This window comes from Brachycentrus maculatus, unplaced genomic scaffold (assembly GCF_059751285.1).
Source record: "Brachycentrus maculatus isolate JH-2025_06_01 unplaced genomic scaffold, ASM5975128v1 h1tg000470l, whole genome shotgun sequence".
NCBI classification, from domain to species: Eukaryota; Metazoa; Arthropoda; class Insecta; order Trichoptera; family Brachycentridae; genus Brachycentrus; species Brachycentrus maculatus.
Window position 1 is genome coordinate 429,039 of NW_028281217.1, and position 21,244 is coordinate 450,282.

The 21,244-nt window shown below is 32.5% G+C and overlaps 1 protein-coding gene across 1 annotated transcript in view; it reads left to right on the top strand.

The window, feature by feature from the left end:
* Positions 1–1,831: 1,831 nt before the first annotated feature.
* The window catches only part of LOC148302247 (homeobox protein otx5-B-like), a 30,365-nt gene continuing 10,952 nt past the window's right edge, over positions 1,832–21,244 (top strand). Inside the window, exons 1-4 of the mRNA XM_088271922.1 lie at positions 1,832–1,968; positions 5,071–5,108; positions 12,703–12,845; positions 13,533–13,684. Coding sequence (XP_088128048.1) covers positions 5,083–5,108; positions 12,703–12,845; positions 13,533–13,684 — 321 coding nt within the window. The 5' untranslated portion in view covers positions 1,832–1,968; positions 5,071–5,082. The remainder of the gene's footprint in view (positions 1,969–5,070; positions 5,109–12,702; positions 12,846–13,532; positions 13,685–21,244) is intronic.

The window sequence follows — 21,244 nt, forward strand, 5'->3', positions numbered from 1 at the left end:
TTGACACCACCAGATTTTAGGTTCTGATCGATCTGTTGTGTCAAGTCTTTTTCGGCCGTCCTCGTTCTGTTCTCTCGTTCGCATATCGCTCACTCCTTTCAACAATGTCATACATCAAAAAAACTTGATTTTTCAGGAGATCGTTTTTAAAAGTAAAAAAATATAATAAAATGTATTAAAAATAAATATAAAGCCACTTATTGAACTTTTTACTGCGCAACAGATCTTTTTAGGTAAAACCTGAATGTTTTTTCTCCATTTGAAAAATATTTCTACCTTGTAGCGGGTAAATATTAAGTAAAAAATATTCCGCTTTTGCTGGGATATAAAGTACATTTTCTTGGAATTCCGAAAATATGCACAGCTGAAAATTGACGATTTTTGAAATACGTATGACGTTGTTCAAAGGAGTGAGCTATATGCAAAAATCAACTTTTTTAGACATTCTCTCGTTGTCCATTCGCTCCACATGTCTATACGACATTAATAATTTTCTTAATCCTTTCAATATTATCCCTAGCTTAGCCTTACATTCCTTTCTAATTCCTTCGTTTTTAATTTAGTCATGCAAAGATTTATTAAACTATATGAAAAAAAAATGTTTATGACATGCAATCAAATACGGCATGGCCGAATGACGTGATCTATTTCAGATCTACCCACCTTCATTATCCATTTATAAATAGCTCTTCTATATTTAGTTCCTTTTTTAATGACTTTGTGGGTAATAGAAGCAGATAGTTAAAGATACCTTACATTGTTTAAATATATTTACTGTGTGAAATCATGATACCTGACCTAGTGTGGTGAAAATTTTGCTTTATGATATTATGATCCTGGACCTTGTGTGATGATAACTAATGATACTTTGATAACCTTGCGTGTTGATATGACACATCGCTCACTCCTTTCAAGAACGTCACAAATAAAAAATCGTCAATTTTCAGTTATGCATATTTTCAGAATGCCCAGAAAATGTACTATATCCCAGCAAAAGAGGCATATTTTTAACTTAATATTTACCCGCTACAGGGCAGAAAACGTTGTTTTTGCATTTTGAAGAAAAGGTATTGTTTAATTATATATTTTTTTTAAAACTAAATATTTTTCAAATGGAGAAAAAACCTTCAGGTTTTGCCTAAAAAGATCTGTTGCACAGTAAAAAGTTCAAAAAGTGGCTTGATATTTATTTTTAATACATTGTGTTGTGTTTTTAAAGTTTAAAAACATATTCATGAAATATCAAGTTTTTTGATTTATGACGTTCTTGAAAGGAGTGAGCGACATGTAATCATTATATCTGACCTTATGTGATGTTGTAAGCAGTATGATATCATGATATTGAAAATTGTGTGATGATAATTCGTGATACCTAACATTTACATAAATACATAAAATCATGATATCTGGCCTAATGTGGTGATGCATGCAGGGTGGGATCATGATCCTAGACGTCATTTTATGAGAACTAATGATACTCTACCTTGTGTGAGGACAACCAATGATACCTTAACTTGTGTGATGATAACCAATGATACCTTACCTTGTGTGATAATAACCAATTATATCTTACCTTGTTTAATGATCCTAGACCTCGTATGATGATAACCAATGATACCTTACCTTGTATGATGATCCTAGACATCACGTGATGATAACCAATGATACCTTACCTTGTATGATGATCCTAGATCTCGCGTGATGATAACCAAAGATACCTTACCTTGTATGATGATCCTTGGCCTCGTGTGATGATAACCGATGATACCTTACCTTGTGTGCTGATACCTCATGATAGCTGACCTCGTGTAATGACGCAGGGCCGGAGCAGTGGTCGGGTTGGAACCTGTCTCGCAGCAGGGCCGGTGGGAGGGTAACATGGCCAGCTACATTTGACAGGAGGATGGTGGAGGGGTCTGGAGACGAGCCGTGATTGGACAATTCGGATCTAGGAAGGAGACGTCTAACGTAAGAAATATATATCCATACCTATTTATTTTTTTACAAAAATGTTAATAATATTAGTATATAACCACTCACCGAGATTTTTATGTCTATCGGTTTCGACACGTACCCGTCTCTTCGTCAGGGCAATCACTACCGCAGCATGCAAACAATACCACCCTTCACCACCATTTGCACCATTTACACACTAAAAACTATACAAAATGTCTAACACATGCGATTTTTGGTCGACCCGAAGACCAAATATATATAAATTATTTATTTAATAAACTAACTAACTAACTAACCATCACGCCGGTTCTCCCGCAGGGGTAGGCAGATAGAATAGAACGCCACACCACACTGTTTTTGCATATATTCTTCGCCCCTTCCGCATTCATGCATCTCCTTATACATAGTATTTATATAACATATATTATTATCCTTCTCATAGTGGTCATAGCGTTTGGCCAGCGCATTGGAGGTTCTGTGCTCGAATCCCGTACGAGGCATTTAGGAGATGTACTAGGAGATGCACGAATGGGGGTGAAGCGAAGATTCTTAGCAAAGATAGAGCATATAAGTAGTAAGTTTAGTTAGATTGTGTTATCTTGATCGTTACTTAAATGAAGGCAATGAGTCCTGCGCTTCAGGAACCAGTCCTGGGTAATATTAAATAAACATTAGTTTGTAGAAATTACTCATATTTATTTTCAACCTCCCTTGGGAATCGAACCGGGGACCTCCAGCACGGTAACCAAGCGCGCTGACCATCACACCACGGAGACGAACTTATATATCTTGAATAGTATATCTTGAAAATATCTAGGTGTTCCGAAAATTGAGTAGTGTGGCTGTCAATCATGGGTAGAATTGGTGAATGTTACACGTGTGTAAAGTGATCACTTAAACCACCCTATGACGGTCGCAAGCCCTGTAAATATACAGACTTCGATATTTCCTCTTCATCTATGTTAAAATGTGAAAAAAAAAATCTAAAATTTAGACGTAAATGCGGCGGAACATATCAAAACACGTGTCATTATGGATTGTACATGTCCATCCCTGAAGATAACGAGGTTCTTATCGAAACCGTTTGGTAAAATGTACCAAAAACAAAAAAACAACAAAAAAACTTTTTCAATGGGGAAGTTACTTTGAGGAAATACTTGTTTTTGTACCACTTGAGTTTATTAATGACTACTAGTTTCGGAAGTTTAGCTTCCGAAACTAGTAGTCATTAATAAACTTTCACATTTTTATTTTTTGACATTTCATCAAAGATGAAGAAGAATATGGAAGTCTGGCCATTTACGGGGCTGACGACGGTCATAGGCTGGTTTAAGTGATCACTTTACACACGTGTAACATTCGCCAATTCTACTCATTATTGACAACCACACTACTCAAAGCCTTGGAAGTTCTGTATATATTAACCAAATCAGAAACCTTGTTCTTGAATCACTAGAACTTCACTAGAGACATCTATTGGTGAGATGTAAAGAAGCTTTTTACTAAGCAGAAACTCTGATATCAGTATTTGAAAATAATATGAAAATAACTCCTGTAATTGGAGATAATCCAGATTTTGTGTACAAGTATTTGGACACTTTCAAAATGTTGTTTCACATTATTCCTCATCTATCTATGTATGTGTCATCTGTCCGCCTCCGTAGTGTAATGGTCAGCACGCTCGGCTACCGTTCTGGAGGTCCCGGGTTCGATTCCCAAGGGGGGTAAAATAAATATAAGTGATTTTTTCACTGTCATATTTATTCAATATTACCCTGGACTGGTACCTGAAGCGCAGGGCTGATCAACTTTCCTTCATGTGTAAACGACCAAGATAACACTCCGTTTATATGACGCAGTGCCTTATGCACCATTGGGGTGCGGATAAGGGTTTTATTATATTTATTATTATATGTATGTGGAGATGTCAATAGCGTTAGAGAGTTAGTTTGCTGTGTGTCTGTGGTGTCAGTCAGTATTGATTGGAGAGGTATCGATTCGAGAAGCCTAGTCTAAAGGATACAGGTAGGTACCTAGTAGAATGTATGTAACCTTAGAGGCGAGTATGGCATGACACCATGATACATACGACACGTTATACAGGTATATAACTTGAAAGGCTTCCGATTTTACCTTTCAATTTGGACTGTCTCCAATGCTAACTCGACTGCGACGAAAAAAAAACCGTAAATCTGGGTATCTGCAGGGCTTACGACCCGTCGTGGGCTGGTTTGAGTGATCATTTTATACACGTGTAGCATTCGCCATTCTATACATGATTAACAACCACACTACTCAAGTTTTGATTCTCAAATTTGATATATATTATACATCAGATTTATATATTAGATACTGCCACGAACTCACGCATGAAGTGATGTAAGATTCATATGATGATATGTGGCGTTCCATCCTCTCTGCCTACCCCTGTGGGGAAACGGCGTGATGGTTATAGTAGTATATATATATATATATATATATATATATATATATATATATATATATATATATATATATATATATATATATATATATATATATATATATATATATATATATATATATATATATATATATATGTACATATATATATATATATACATATATATATATATATATATATATATATATATATATATATATATATATATATATATATATATATATATATATATATATATATATATATATATATATATATATATATATATATATATATATATATATATATATATATATATATATATATATATATATATATTTGATTCTCACGTCGTTGCGTGAGTCCTCGCAGCATCTATGGTGTAATTTGAGTAAGCTTTTTATCAATCAGATACCTTTATATCAAATGCAGGCAAGATCCTTCCTGGATTATTTTCATACCGGAAGACGCCTGAAAACATGATTTAAAAAAAATTTATGCAGCTTATAATTTTACCAAATTATTTAAGACAATTTGGTGTGTCCAAATCCTTGTTCGCAAATCTGGGTTTCTCCACATTTATTTTTGACTTAGATGGAGAAGCCCAGATTTATGAACAAGTATTTGGACACACTCAATATGCTGTGAGTTACTTATTAGTCACATCTTATAAAATGTGTTTTTGTTTTCAGGTATATTCGTCGATGTGGCCGAATAGCTTGGCTGGAGGGTAAGATTTTCTTTATTTATTGTAAGTATATATTATTGTAAAAAATGTGTATTTCAATACATATTGGAAATATTTTAATTATAAATAAAAACATTTCGTAAAATTTATGTGGCTGTTACGTAAAAAAATAAAACTATGTTGGAAAATAAATTTAAACATGACTTACAATTTTTTTTTTTCTTTAAAGTTTTTCGCAGATACTTTGTTGCACATTTTATAAACTTTATAAAATTAAACAACCCTGTTTTAACCACTTTTATTTATTATTAGTACAATTTAACCTACCAGTTTCGTTAATAACCTTGTCATCATCATGGTTTATTAAATTCTAAAACATTGAAAACATTAAAATACTCAAGTATTTTAATGTTTTAGAATTTAATAAAACCTGATGATGACAAGGCCATTGTCGAAACCGGTAGGTTAAAGTGTACTTATAATAAAAATGTGGTTATAACAAAGTTGTTTAATTTCATAAAGTTTTTAAAATAAATATAACTTTGATGGAAAATAAATTTATTGATGATTTAAAATAAATGTAACCATGATATAAAATAAATATGTATAACCAAGACATAAAATGAATATAACTAATAAATAAATAATGAATAAATTTGTGTTAAAATATATCTAATATGTTAGCACATAATTACGAGTGTGATTAAAAAAAAAATAAAAAAAATAAAATGAACTCTACACACTGTTTAAAATTTTTTAATTCTCGGTTAAAAGCTCGTTTGAAATTTTGAAATTTTGAAAAAAAAGTTTGAAATTCTTGGTAAAATAATAAATAAATTTATGTTAAAATACATCTTATATCGCTCACTCCTTTCAAGAACGTCATAAATCAAAATTCGACAATTTTCAGTTGTGCATGTTTTCGGAATGCCCAGAAAATGTACCATATCCCAGCAAAGAGTCATATTTTTAACTTAATATTTACCCGCTCCAGGGCAGAAAGTGTTGTTTTTGCATTTTGAAAAAAGGTATTGTTTAATTACTTTTTTAAATAAACTAAATATTTTTCAAATGGAGAAAAAACCATCACGTTTTACTTAAAAAGATCTGTTGCACAGTAAAAAGTTCAGTAAGTGGCTTGATATTTATTTTTAACACATTGTATTATATTTTTAAATTTTAAAAACGTTCTCCCGAAAAATCAAGTTTTTTGATGTATGACGTTCTTGAAAGGAGTGAGCGATATGTTAGCACATAATTACGAGCATGGTAAAAAAAACATAAAAAAATAAATGAATTCTATTCAGTTTTAAAAATTAAATTCTCCGTTAAAAGCTCGTCGGAGCTCACTGGGGCAAGAATGACCCGCGCTAATAATCCGAGTGATGCCTTAGACAAACAAGGGTTAAGTGCATTGTGCCCGGGGCCGGATTAGCGAGCCAGTCGGGGGTCGAATCAGGTGCCCGACCCACCCCCCGCTAGGGGATGATTCTGGGGTTGATTATGAACAGGTGTGCTAGAGAGATTACGTCATGAATTGAAGGTACTAGAGGTTATTAATGAGCGATGAGAATTGAAAGTTTAAAAAATTTGCATAACAGATTCTTGTGTAACAATTAGGTGCATGGAAAATGAAAAATATATACTGTAAGGGAAAAATTGTGACTGAGCATTCTCTGCAAATGTTTTTGCACTGTTCTGTCTGTCTGCTGTGCTGGTCGGGGTTGTGGAGGCGTCTGTGTACCGGCCATCGTCAGGTCGGAATCGGATCTAGCTGATTGACTGACTACTGATCTAACATTTTGAGTGTGTCTAAATACTTGTTCACATATCTAGATTATCTCCAATTTGGAGTTATTTTATTTTATTTATATGGAAATTTAACAGAATATTAACATAAATACATTTACAATAATGAATAACAACAAAAAAAAACAGGTAATTGTAAAATTACACAAAATTTCACAAATGTCAAATGAGTTAAAAGTAAACAGCAAGAATAAAATATAGCAAAAGTGAAGAAGTTATTTTTTTTACTTTTATTTTTTTGAGATGACTATTTGAGATTGATACAGGCCAGGAGTCCTTTGTGACCCAAGAAGCTAAAGGAAAAAATAGCCAAACATTGTCAGACCCACACTCCTCTATGGCTCCGAATGCTGGACGATGTACAACACCTACTCTAGGCAACTAGAAACTGCTGAAATGCGAATGCTTAGATGGTCAGCTGGAGTGTCCCTTAGAGACAAAATAAAGAGTTCACGCATTTGTGGAAGCCTGGCTGTAAAAGGCATCAATAGTAAGGTAGAGGAAAGGCAATTGAGATGGTATGGGCACATAGGACTCAGAGAACCTGATCATATTGTGAATCAGGCAATCTTCCTCGAAAAACATCTAGAGGAAGACCATAAAAAAATCATGGATGCTGCAGAAAGATAACATGATTCGAAGGCATGGCCTAGGTGACGTTGTATTTGATAAAAGGACCTACAGCCTGAGGACGAGGAGAGCTGACTCCAACAGTCTACAATGATAAGTTAGGATGGAGCCTGGAAGAAGATCGCTTTGCCTCCATGTAATAAACGATCAAGATAACACTGCGTTGATGCCCTGCACTTCTCTAAACATATCGCTCACTCCTTTCAACAACGTCATATATCAAAAAACTTGATTTTTCAGGAGATCGTTTTTAAAGTTTGTGAATGTAATAAAATGTATTAAAAAATAAATAACAAGCCACTTTTTACTGTGCAACAGATCTTTTTAGGTAAAACCTGATGGTTTTTTCTCCATTTGAAAAATATTTACTATATTTAAAAAAAATTATTAAACAATACCTTTTCTTCAAAATGCAAAAACAACACTTTCTGCCCTGTAGCGGGTAAATATTAAGTTAAAAATATGCCGCTTTTACTGGGATATATGTAGTACATTTGTTGGGCATTCCGAAAACACGCACAACTAAAAATTTACGATTTTTGATTTATGACGTTGTTGAAAGGAGTGAGCGATATACATACAAGTATTTTAATTTTTAAAAAAACTAACAAACCATCACGCCGCTTCCCCGCCGGGGTAGGCAGAGAGAATAGAACGCCACACCACTCTGTCTTTGCAAACATACCTACTTCGCCACTTCCGCGTTCATGCATCTCCTCATACATATCCGCCGATTGTTACGACTCCTAACCTGACCACTTTCAAGTATTTGGCACACCTGATCGTGCCATGTTTTTCTCGGTCTTCCTCTGCTCCTTTTCCCAATTACATTCGCCTCATTTTTTAAAATTAATTAAAATAATTTAACCTGTGTAGGTACCTACCTAACTTTGTAGGTAGGTACCTACAATTTGACAAGGCAAATCACAACGACTTCGATTTCCATTTCGCGGTCGAACTATTATCGACACAATCGACATCTCGACTAGATTAGTGTCGTCATAATTGATCGGGTAGGTACGCAATCGTTAAAATCGAAATGAAACACCGTGTGGATATAATAAACGTCGAATTGACGTACACTCAGGCACTGACTGTCAGTAAGCTGTCTGGACAATTTCCGTCTTAGCCGGGATTAATATCAATGATCACACCTGACCGTATGCCCTTAGCTTTTAAATTTCCAAAATTACTCTTATATACAGGGTGCGTTAGTCATCATACTCCTTCTTCTTCTTCTTATATTGTATTAAATCTATATCTGGATTATCCCCAAATATAGGAGTTATTTCTAGTGAAGTTCTTGTGATTCAATGACAATGTTACTATGATTAAGGAAAACACTTCGTTTTTTACCACTTGAGTTTTATTATAGACTACATGTTTCAGAAGTTAAACTTCCATCATTCAGGTCTGTATAATAACAGACCTGAATGATGGAAGTTTAACTTCTGAAACATGTAGTCTATAATAAAACTCAAGTGGTAAAAAACGAAGTGTTTTCCTTAATCATTGTAACATATCTTACCACAAAGTTAATGCCGAAACAATATATACAATGTTACTAATAAACAACCAGCATACCTACTATACAAACAGCAGACAAAACATACTAATAAAAGAGTTTCTGCTCAACAAAAAGCTTATTTTCATCTCATCAATACATGTCTCTAGTGAAGTTCTAGAGATTCAACAAGGTTTCTAAATTGGTTCATGTACATATGTAGAACTTCCAAGAATTTGAGTAGTGTGGTTGTCAATAATGGGTGGAATAGGTGAATGTTACACGTGTGTAAGGTGATCATTTAAACCAGCCTATGACGCTCGTCAGCCCCGTAAATGCCCAGACTTCCATATTCTTCTTCATCTTTGATGAGATGTCAAAAAATAAATAAACATTGAAAAATAAATAAACAAAAACTGAGTTATTTGTAATTTTTTGACATCTCATCAAAGATGAAGAAGAAGAAGAAGAACAACATCAAAAACAACAAAAAGAAGAACATTCACCAATTCTACCCATTATTGACATATATAAATAGCTTATTTTTGACATCTCAAAATTTGTGAAAAAGAACATGAAAGTCTGGGCATTTACGGGGCTACCCATTATTGACAACCACACTACTCAAATTCTTGGAAGTTCTATATATATGAACCAATTTAGAAACCTTGTTCTTGAATCACTAGAACTTCACTAGAGACATCTATTGGTGAGATGTAATGCTTTTTATTAAGCAGAAACTTTAATATTAGTATGTGAGGTCCGAATCCGAAATGTGTGTGATTATATCACACACATGAGAAACGCCAGAAAACACCATTTTCATTTTTATTATTTAAGCTTATAATTTGACCAGATAATTTATTTACAACATTTTGAGTGTGTCCAAATACTTGTTCACAAAATCTGGATTATTTGAATAATCCTGATTTTGTGAACAAGTATTTGGACACACTCAAAATGTTGTGAACATGTATCAAATTAATAATCCAGTTGATTCTATCTTTCGTAAAAATAATTAATTAGTTGTATTTAGAATTTGATCAGGCTGGCATTATTAGCGATATTATTTGCTGAAAATCGGGGGCTTCCATAAGCTCATGAGGTAGTCAAGCAAATAAGGGACGATAAAGCGGCATAAAGACCCAGAAACATTCCCAATTAGCCAGTAACGAGCTCTCGGGGTAGCTGTTTAGATGTTTATCAAAACGGACCAGTTAAATTTCAAAAGCTACCCTTCGTTCGGGGCTAAGGGATGATTTTTAAAACGGGATATTTATCAATTTCTTTTGATATCATCACCATTGTTATTTAAAGCTTTCGCTTTCACAGAAAGGGTGAACGTTTGATTTAATTTAATGAATAATTTTGTTATTATTTATAATATCAGTCACTGGTTTATTTACCTTTTAATCCAGTGTTAGATGAAATAAATATATTATTTTATATTTTAAAATAAATGTTAAGTTTGTGGTATGGTGATATTACACTGTCCTTATCAAATAAAATGACAACTCTATTATGTTTTTAAAATGACAATGTTTCAAATAACAACTTTATATATATATATATATGTATATATATATATATATATATATATATATATATATATATATATATATATATATATATATATATATATAAATATATATATATGTATAAATATATAAATATATATATATATATATATATATATATATATATATATATATATATATATATATATATATATATATATATATATATATATATATATATATATATATATATATATATATATATATATATATATATATATATATATATATATATATATATATATATATATATATATATATATATGTATATATATATATATATATATATATATATATATATATATAAATATATATATACATATATATATATATATATATATATATATATATATATATATTTATATATATATATATATATATATATATATATATATATATATATATATATATATATATATATATATATATATATATATATATATATATAAAAATATATACATAAAATGCGATTTTTTTTCAAAAATGTGTATGATAAATATGTATGATGAATGTGTATGATGAAGTATAACTAAATATTTTGATATGCGTAATACACATAGTGATTATTATTGATATACGAAACCCTTTTAACTATCGACCAATAGCAGTTCGTCATTCCGACCTGTTTATTTAGTATTTTATATTTTATTTTACAATCTGAAATGTCCGAACACCCACGACCAGCCGATATGGGTACAGCCTCCAATGAAATACGATCGGTACATCTCGGGGATTATCGGATTTATTCGGCTTTTATTTTACATTTTTTAAATGACAACACTCGACTCTTAAAATGACAGGCGAGATACATGTGGTTTGATTAGAAAATCACAAGACGGAAAAATTAATTCAGAATCGACATATTTTTTGTATTTTTTTCTATTAAACACTGTGTTATTCACCCTACGGATGGTAGGTACATCAACGTTGGCGAATGAATACACGTGTATCGCTAAAACCAGCCTAACACAGGTCGTAAGCCCTGTAAATACCCAGACTTCAATATTCTTGTACATCTATGTTGAGATATAAATTAAAAAAAAACCTGAATTCTAATAATAATTTATTAAATAATATATTGTTTCAGAATTCTTCACCATTGCTTTCCATTTTTCCTTTGTTTTCAAACTCCGTCCCTTGACTAACCCCTTCCCCTTACTTTCCCCTCTCCTTATTTATAGAACAATTTTATATTTTAGTTATTATACAGACCTGAATGATGGAAGTTTAACTTCTGAAACATGTAGTCTATAATAAAACTCAAGTGGTAAAAAACGAAGTGTATTATTTAATCATTGAGATATAAATATAAATAACTCCTAAGTTAGACGGAATTACAACATTTTGAGTGTGTTCAAATACTTGTTCACAAATCTGGATTATCTCCAATTAAAGGACTTTTTGGACGGGATTGTAAAAACATTAGGACACCTTAAATAGTGTAGAAAAATTGGCAGAAAATGATGTAATAATGCTTGCTTTATACACACATATATATATACATATATATATATATATATATATATATATATATATATATATATATATATATATATATATATATATATATATATATATATATATATATATATATATACATATATATATATATATATATATATATATATATGTGTGTGTGTGTGTGTACATCTGTATTAAATATTATATTGAAATTTGTCATATTATTGTATCGACATTCATTTTTTGGTAAGACATGATGAAATTGTATATGAAAAACTTTTGATTTTTACCACTTGAGTTTCTATGCTATGCTTCCATCTTCAGGTCTAAATATGAACTAAAACATAAATAATTATCTGTTCTACAAGTAAGGAAGGGGGTTAATTACCTCCTTACTTGTAGAACAGATAATTATTTATGTTTTAGTTTATATTTAGACCTGAAGATGGAAGCAAAGCTTTCGAAACTAGTCGTTATAATAAAACAAACTCAAGTGGTAAAAAAACAAGTGTTTTTCTTTTGCAATCTTTGTCATGTTTACATTAATGAACTCATAAGTGGTTTTATACAAGTGACTGCCTTTTTAGAATCCAATTCGATCACCTATGTCTGCTCTTAGTTGCGATGCTGTTTCATTTTTGAATGGTTTTCTCAGATGTGTGACGGAGACAGACCTTGGATTCCCGGGACTGGGGAGCTGTGGCCCGACGCTGCGACAGGACATGGCTTACCTCAAGGGGTCGCCATACGCTATGACTGGCCTGGGGATCCCCGTCAGCGCTGACGGATATGGTCCAGGTAAGAACTTAACAAGATGGAAAATTTTAGGCAGATAATTTGTGACAAATTTTATAAACTTTAAAAAATAAAACTTGAACTTTGTTTTAACCACTTTTTATTAACACTTTTCTCCAACCAGTTTTGTCAATAACCTTGTCATACGACATTTTGAGTGTGTCCAAACACTTGTTCACAAATCTGGATTATCTCCAATTACAGGAATCATTTTTCATACTATTATTAAAAGAATAAAATACAAGAATTCTGCTCAATAAAAAAGGATCTTCATCTCACCAATAGATGTCTCTAGTGAAAATTCTAGTGATTCAATTACAATTTTTCGAAATTGGATCATATATATATTTCGAACTTACAAGAATTTGAGTAGTGTGGTTGTCAATCATGGGTAGAATTGGTGAATGTTACATGTGTGTAAAGTGATCACATAAACCAGCCTATGGCGGTCGTAAGCCGCCTTAATGCCTAGACTTCCACAATATTCTTCATCAGGGATCAACATTTACATGTTTAACCCTGATGATGACAAGGTTCTTGTCGAAACCGGTTGGAGAAAAGTACTCATAAAAATGATTAAAAACTAAGTAGTTTTATTTTCTAAATTTTCTCAGCTTGCCAATGTGTGGGTTTGATGGTTTCTGCATAACACGGTCCAATTGATCTTTGACGTCATATTTTGATATCCAGGTCACCCTCGAAAGCAGAGGAGGGAGAGGACAACCTTTACAAGAGTCCAGCTGGACGTCCTGGAGTCCTTGTTCGGGAAGACCAGGTATCCTGACATCTTCATGAGGGAGGAGGTGGCTCTGAAGATCAACCTGCCAGAATCAAGGGTCCAGGTAACTCAATCCAGTCTTCCGCTCTTGTCAATATATTTTTTCCTTATTTATTTTTTTACAAAAATGTTAATAATATTAGTATATAACCACTCACCGAGATTTTTATGTCTACCGGTTTCGAGACATACCCGTCTCTTCGTCAGGACAGTTACTAACACAGCATGCAAACAATAACAATAATAATAATAGTGTGGTTAAATTTTAGTAGTGTGGTTGTCAATAATGGGTAGAATTGGTGAATGTTACACGTGTGTAAAGTGATCACTTAAACCAGCCTATGACGGTCGTCAGCCCCGTAAATGCCCAAACTTCCATATTCTTCTTCATCTTTAATGAGATGTCAAAAAATAATTAGTTTTGGTTATTTACAAAAAAAAACTGTAACTTTATTATTTGTGTTCCAGTCTTGTTAACCTTAATCCCATGTCCCAAAATGAGAAATAGAAATTACTCATCGGGAATATTATATGTATATATGTTATGTTTTGTCTGCCTCCGTGGTGTAATGGTCAGCGTGTTTAGCTACCATGCCGGAGGTCCCGGGTTCAATTCCCAGGGGGGTGAAAATAAATATTAGTGATTTTACACTGTAATATTTATTTAATATTACCCTGGACTGGTTCCTGAAGCGCAAGAGTGATCACCTTGCCTTCATGTAAGTAATGATCAGGATAACACTGCGTCAAATCGATGCGGTGCCCTATGCACCATTGGGTGCGGAGGGTTATAAGTAAGTAAGTAAGTATGTAATATGTTTTGAAATAAATAAATAAATAAACAATTAGCGGTGATCATATAGTAGATACAACCAATTTTGCTGTGCCTCTCTATGGTAGTAAAGGTTCGCCTATGTTTGTGGGTGTGTATGAATATTTGTATGGAGGCTCATTGAAAACAGTTTTGGGATAATTGGAGGTGCGAGTTGCCGAGTCACGATCTGTACTATTGTGAGGAAGGGGGTGGCCTGAAACGTCATCGTGGCCACAGATTGTCAAACTTTTTTATGTCTCAATTTGAATATTGTTAAAATAAAAAATACTGATTAAAATATTTTTTACATGGGTTCAAAAAATCAGTATCAAATTTTGGATAGTGAAATCGTTTTTAACTTTGTGGTAAATAATAATAATAAATTTGGATAATTTATACAGCGCCATTTTCGTAAAATACTACCTCAAAGGTGTGGTATGGTAATATAAACTCTCCTTATCATTCATAGTTCACTTTGTGTAATACCATTTAAAAAAACACTACTTCGTGACTGCCGGTTTCGGAATAATCATTCCGTAATAAAAAAAAATTAAATTAAAAAAATTTATACAGTAAAACTATTACTTTTCACCTGTTGATGAAAACATCTTAAGTTTTCGAACTAGTCGTGTGAAATGAAATAAAACTCATTAAGCGGTTATGCCACACAATATGCCAAACAAGTGTTTAAGCCAATGGTTATGTCTGTAGGAAGAGCTACCGCTATGTTGAACAGTATCACATTAGATATTGATCTGTTCCATGTGTCTGAAGGAGTTTTTTGAAACGGGATTCTTCTACATCATTAAGTCTTCTTGCTTTATTTTTTATGTATACGCCTAGAATATATTGTTTTTAATGTATACATTTTTTTTAATAAATTGTAATTGGAAATTGAATTGAAAATTTATTTTAAAAAAATCAACATGTCATTCCACAAAGTTAATGCCGAATCAATAAATAATATGACACTTGTGTACATCAAACGAATTTTTTTAATTGAGTAATTATATTTTTGTCCGCCTCCGTAGTGTAATGGTCAGCACGCTCGGCTACCGTTCTGGAGGTCCCGGGTTCGATTTCCAAGGGGGGTAAAATAAATATAAGTGATTTTTTCACAGTCATATTTATTCAATATTACCCTGGACTGTTACCTGAAGCGGAGGGCTGATCACCTTTCCTTCATGTGTAAACGATCAAGATGCGTTTATATGACGCAGTGCCCTATGCACCATTGGGGTGCGGATAAGGGTTTTATTATTATTATTAATTATATTTTTCACATAAATTTATTTGCGAACAGTTTGAGAATCTCCGGGCATTGCACAAAAGCTCCTTTTGACTTTTATGAATGAATTAGAGAACGTGATTTCGACAATGGTTCGTCAGTCCAGAACGGTTACGTTCGCGACGGTATATGGCAGCCACGCCAGATTCTGTTATGTCAACATCACTTTCTATCCACCCTGTACCGACAATAACCCGCGGGTAGGCATCTACGGAATGGACAAAAAACGTGGCACCTCAGGTACAAATTTACCTTCGGTTTTGTATGAAAAGCTTCTGAGAAAGTTGGTTGTTTAAATACTAATTTATGAATGACTTCATAACTAACAACATTTTGAGTGTGTCCAAATACTTGTTCATAAAATTTATATTATCTCCAATCACAGGAGTTATTTTCATATTATTTTTTGACATCTCATCAAAGATGAAGAAGAATATGGAAGAATTTGAGTAGTGTGGTTGTCAATAATGGGTAGAATTGGTGAATGTTGCACGTGTGTAAAGTGATCACTTGAACCAGGCTATGACGGTCGTCAGCCACGTAAATACTCAGATTTCCATATTCTCCAACATCTTTGATGAGATGTCAAAAAATAATACTTTATAACTTCATACAATCTTTTTAGCTCAAAGCTGTAAACAATTTTTAAGATAATTTTGATACCTCAACAAAGATGAAGAAGAGTATGGCATTGGAATAAGTCTGGGCATTTACAGGGCTTATAACATGTGATGGGCTGGTCAAGTGATCGCTTCACACACGTGCTACATTCAACATTCTACCCATGATTGACAACCACACTAGTCAAGTTTTTTTAATTTTTTACAAATTAATTGCTCACTCGTTTCAAGAACGTCATAATTCAAAAATCGTCAATTTTCGACCGAAAAAGACTTGGCACGATCAGATCAATCAGAACCTAAAATCTGGCGGTGTCAAAAGTCTGCGTAATCGGAGGACATGTATGTCTAGATGTATGGATGTGAAGGAGGCGAGGAGTGTATGTCAGGACAGAAGAGTGTGGCGTTCCATCCTCTCTGCCTACCCCTGCGGGGAAACGGCGTGATGGTAGTAGTAGTAGTAGTAGTAGTCAATTTTCAGTTGTGTATATTTTCAAAATGCCCAGAAAGTGTACTATATCCCAGCAAAAACGGTATATTTTTAACTTAATATTTACCCGCTACAGGGCAGAAAGTGATGTTTTTGCATTTTGAAGAAAAGGTATTGTTTAATTTTTTTTTTTAAATAGTAAATATTTTTCAAATGGAGAAAAAACATTCAGGTTTTACCTAAAAAGATTTGTAGCACAGTAAAAAATTCAATAAATGGCTTGATTATTAGTTTTTATACATTTTATTATGTTTTTAAACCTTAAAAACGATCTCCTGAAAAATCAAGTTTTTTTTTATTATCATACATAGTGCGGTAAACTGAGAGATCGCATTTCGACTGTATTCAGTCTACGTTCATCTTTATTTTAGCAACTCCATGTTTCACTTTCATAAATCAGCGTTTGAACATAATATATTCGTTATGTACGCCAGTTTAGCTTTCGCTAATAGGTTTTTATTTTACTATAACAAATTTCAGTGCACCATTCACTCTGTTCCCAGCATTCACTCTTCTTTCTACATCATTATCCATGTTTTCTTAATACGTTTTCGATTACTGAATAGATGTACATGGTGTTCTCAAAATATACCATGGCTTTTGATGTATTGTGTCAAGGTATGTCCGACATATGGGTACGCACAGTCAAGTATGAAAATTACATAGATCAGTAGGCTTCAAAACATAATAAGGATCGCAAAATTCAGGGTTCGTTTAAAAAATAAGGCATGAAGGAATATTATTGAATTTTAGTTTGTATTGAATTACCCTCGAGTTGCGTCTAGTTCAAACCGTAGCATTGTAACTTGAAAATGATTGTAAAAAAAATAAATAAAACTATCATTCCTTTAATTATCCATCGAAAATCATATGAAGAATAAAAAGTATAGTAAGTAAGTTGATGTTGTGATTTAATAATGGCTTTTGAGTCCAAATTATAAAGCAACACTTTTAAAAGATGATAAACTGTGCCAATTTAGTTACCTTTTTTTTCTTTATAATTTTATGGTGAATTTTTATATTTTCGATTTTTTCCCACAAAACTGAAAAATGCTCATACATGTTTTGAATATTGAAAGCATTAACTTTGTTGATCATATTGATATATTATTTCGAGAAATAAAAATACTTTGTCTTTTGATCCACTCACATTTTTATTAACCAACTAGTTTCGGCAACAACCTCTTGCCCTCTTCATGGTTTAATTTATTTTTACTAATAAATTAAACCTGAAGTTTAAAATTAGTAAAAAATTAAACCCTGAAGAGGGCAACAAGTTGTTGCCGAAACTAGTTGGTGAATAAAAATGTGAGTGGATCAAAACACAAAGTATTTTTATTTCTCGAAATAATATAATGCTCATACAATTTAAAAAACCAGATATTTATTTAAAATAAAATTGCACAGGTACATAAAATAATGATTATCAAAAACCAACAAAATCAGTACCTACTTTGTTATTCCTTATTTTTTTATTACCGCTTCAATACGTTTTGGCATGGATTTAACCAAATTTTGCATGTAGTTTTGGGAAAAAAAATCAAACCCCACTTTTCCGATGATGTTTATAATGTTTTCCTTTGAGGAAGGCTATCAATAAGTACTGTAATATGTGCCTTCAACACGGGAAAACGCAGTAAAGGCACATTTTTAATAATGTGTGTTATGTGATTCGAATGCGTGACCGAGGTGACGTTGTCGCTGATAACAGTCTACAAATTTATGTATTAAATATTAAATCACACACGGTTTCTTTGAGTCAACTTAGAAGGCTCGAAAATAAGTCATAATTTTTTAACATCTCATCAAAGATGAAGAAGAATATGGAAGTCTGGATATTTACGGGGCTGAAAACCGTCATAGGCTGGTTTAAGTGATCACTTTACACACGTGTAACATTCACCAATTCTACCCATTATTGACAACCACACTACTCAAATTCTTGGAAGTTCTATATATATATAAACTAATTTCGAAACGTTGTTCTTGAATCATTAAAACTTCACTAGAGACATCTATTGGTGAGGTGAAATAAAAAGAATATGAAAATAACTCCTGTAATTGGTGATGATCCAGATTTTGGAAACAAGTATTTGGACACACTCAAAATGTTGTATTAAAAATAAGTGTTTATTTTGACATTTCATACATAAATTAAAATAGAGTTCTTCAAATGAAACGCCAGATCTAAAAATACAGTTTACAAAGTTAAAATGGAGCCAGAAACAAGAAGAAGATCTAACATATCAAAATAAAAGCTTTTATAATGCTGAAATTGCAATAATTCCACACATTATTTTTGTGTTATTTTTTAAGATACGACGTTTTTCCTGTGAAGCCTCGGGTATTATTGTGATGCATTTGAAAATGATAGCCAATAATGGTCGCTTGAAATTCGCCAAAGGCGACTGAGCTGAAAGACGTTTAAGTAAGCGTAAAATTGGTCCCGGGTTCGTATACCGAATTGGACAAAAACGATACATGTGAAAATAATGCATACAATATGTTTTCAATTGATTTTTTTAAATGTATGTACCTACATATCTATTGAACCATTTTTATACGGTCTGAGTCCTAATAAAATTCGTTAAAAAAATTGAAATAAAAACGTTTGTATTGCATTTTGTAGAGGTATGTAGGTACCTATGTATTTAAAAAAAAAATTCTGATATTTTTTTGCTTTGTCGATATTGCTATTTTCTTATTTTATTTCCAACCCATATCCGCACCCAATGGTGCATATGGCACTGCATCGTATTGATGCAGTGTTATCTTGATCGTTATTATATCTTTTATTTTATAACATTAAACCACGAGTATAAGTCCCTCTCCAAGCACAAGAGCACAGTCTCTTTTATGCAGAGGCACAGCGAATCGAAATATAAAAATTCTCCATATGTATAAATGATTCAAATGTATTATTTTTGACATTTTATCAAAGATGAAGAAGAACATGGAAGTCTAGGCATTTACGGGGCTGACGACCGTCATAGGCTGGTTTAAGTGATCACTTTACAAACGTGTAACATTCACCAATTCTACACATTATTGACAACCACACTACTCAAATTCTTGGAAGTTCTATGTATAAGAACCAATTTAGAAACCTTGTTCTTGAATCACTAGAACTTCACTAGAGACATCTATTGGTGAGATGTAAAGAAGCTTTATACTAAGCAGAAACTCTTATATTAGTATGTGAGGTCCGAATCCTGGATTTTAATCACACACGTGAGAAACGCCAGATTTTACCATTTTCAAAAAATTATATGAAAATAACTCCTGTAATTGGAGATAATCCAGATTTTGTGAACAAGTATTTGGACACACTCAAAATGTTATTCAAATGTTTTATGTTATAAATAAAAATGTAAATATATTAAATGAATAAAAAAAAAAAGTAAAACGTTTCCTGGATTTAGAAAAAAATAATTTGCGACTTGAACGAATGCTGGGCCTTCACCTTCTTGCACCTTCTCAATATGTAAATATTTACCATTTTCCACGCAAATTTGTCACAAATATACAAATCGATTTTCTTTCATTTCTTTTTGTGCTGTTGTCGCATTGTAGATGCCTAATTTATTCTCGGTACCATCTGTCACCGAGCGCACAGCCTGTGATTGGCCGGCCCGCAGTGCGTCAGGATGACAACTGACGTGTCGGTCGAGTCGCCATTGTCGACGTGTCAAACTTGTCAACCCTTTGCAGGATTGGTCGTTTCTGACGTCATTTGGGACACGAACTCGACTGCGGTCATAACGGATTAAAAAAAAATTAAATTAAATGTATGAACGTGTACATTTTTAAGTTTATATCGAAGTCGTACAGGAGAAAGTGACCAACTGACTTAACATAAAATGTTCAGGAGGGCCGTTTGTGTCACTTTCGCTTGGCTAGAAAATAAACATCAATGCAAGTAGTCATTTTTAACAAGTCAATATATTATACTTCTAAGTTAAAAATCGCTTTGGGATTTTTTCAGGGCAATATTAAAGCTAGTAAGATATCAAATAGTCAATAATCACGTTTTTGTAAACAAATGCACTTGGTCACTTTCTTCTGTATGATTACGATATATTTAATGTTTTTAGTGTGTCCAAATTCTTGTTCACAATTCAGAATTTTCTCTACTTGGAAGTTATTTTTGCATTTTGACATCTCAACATAGATGCAGAAGAATATGGAAGTCTGGATACAGAGCTTGGGACCTTTTGTAGGCTGTTTGAGTGATCACTTTACACGCTTAACAACTCCTAGATCAATATCATAACATAGTGCATATGAGTACACAACAGTCATCTGTGTTGGATGGAGGAGAGCGATTATTTAGCAGAGAACCTTTTATTTTTGTATTTTTATATATTATTTTATTTTATGTATTCGGGAATTGTACAGCTTTCATATAAAAA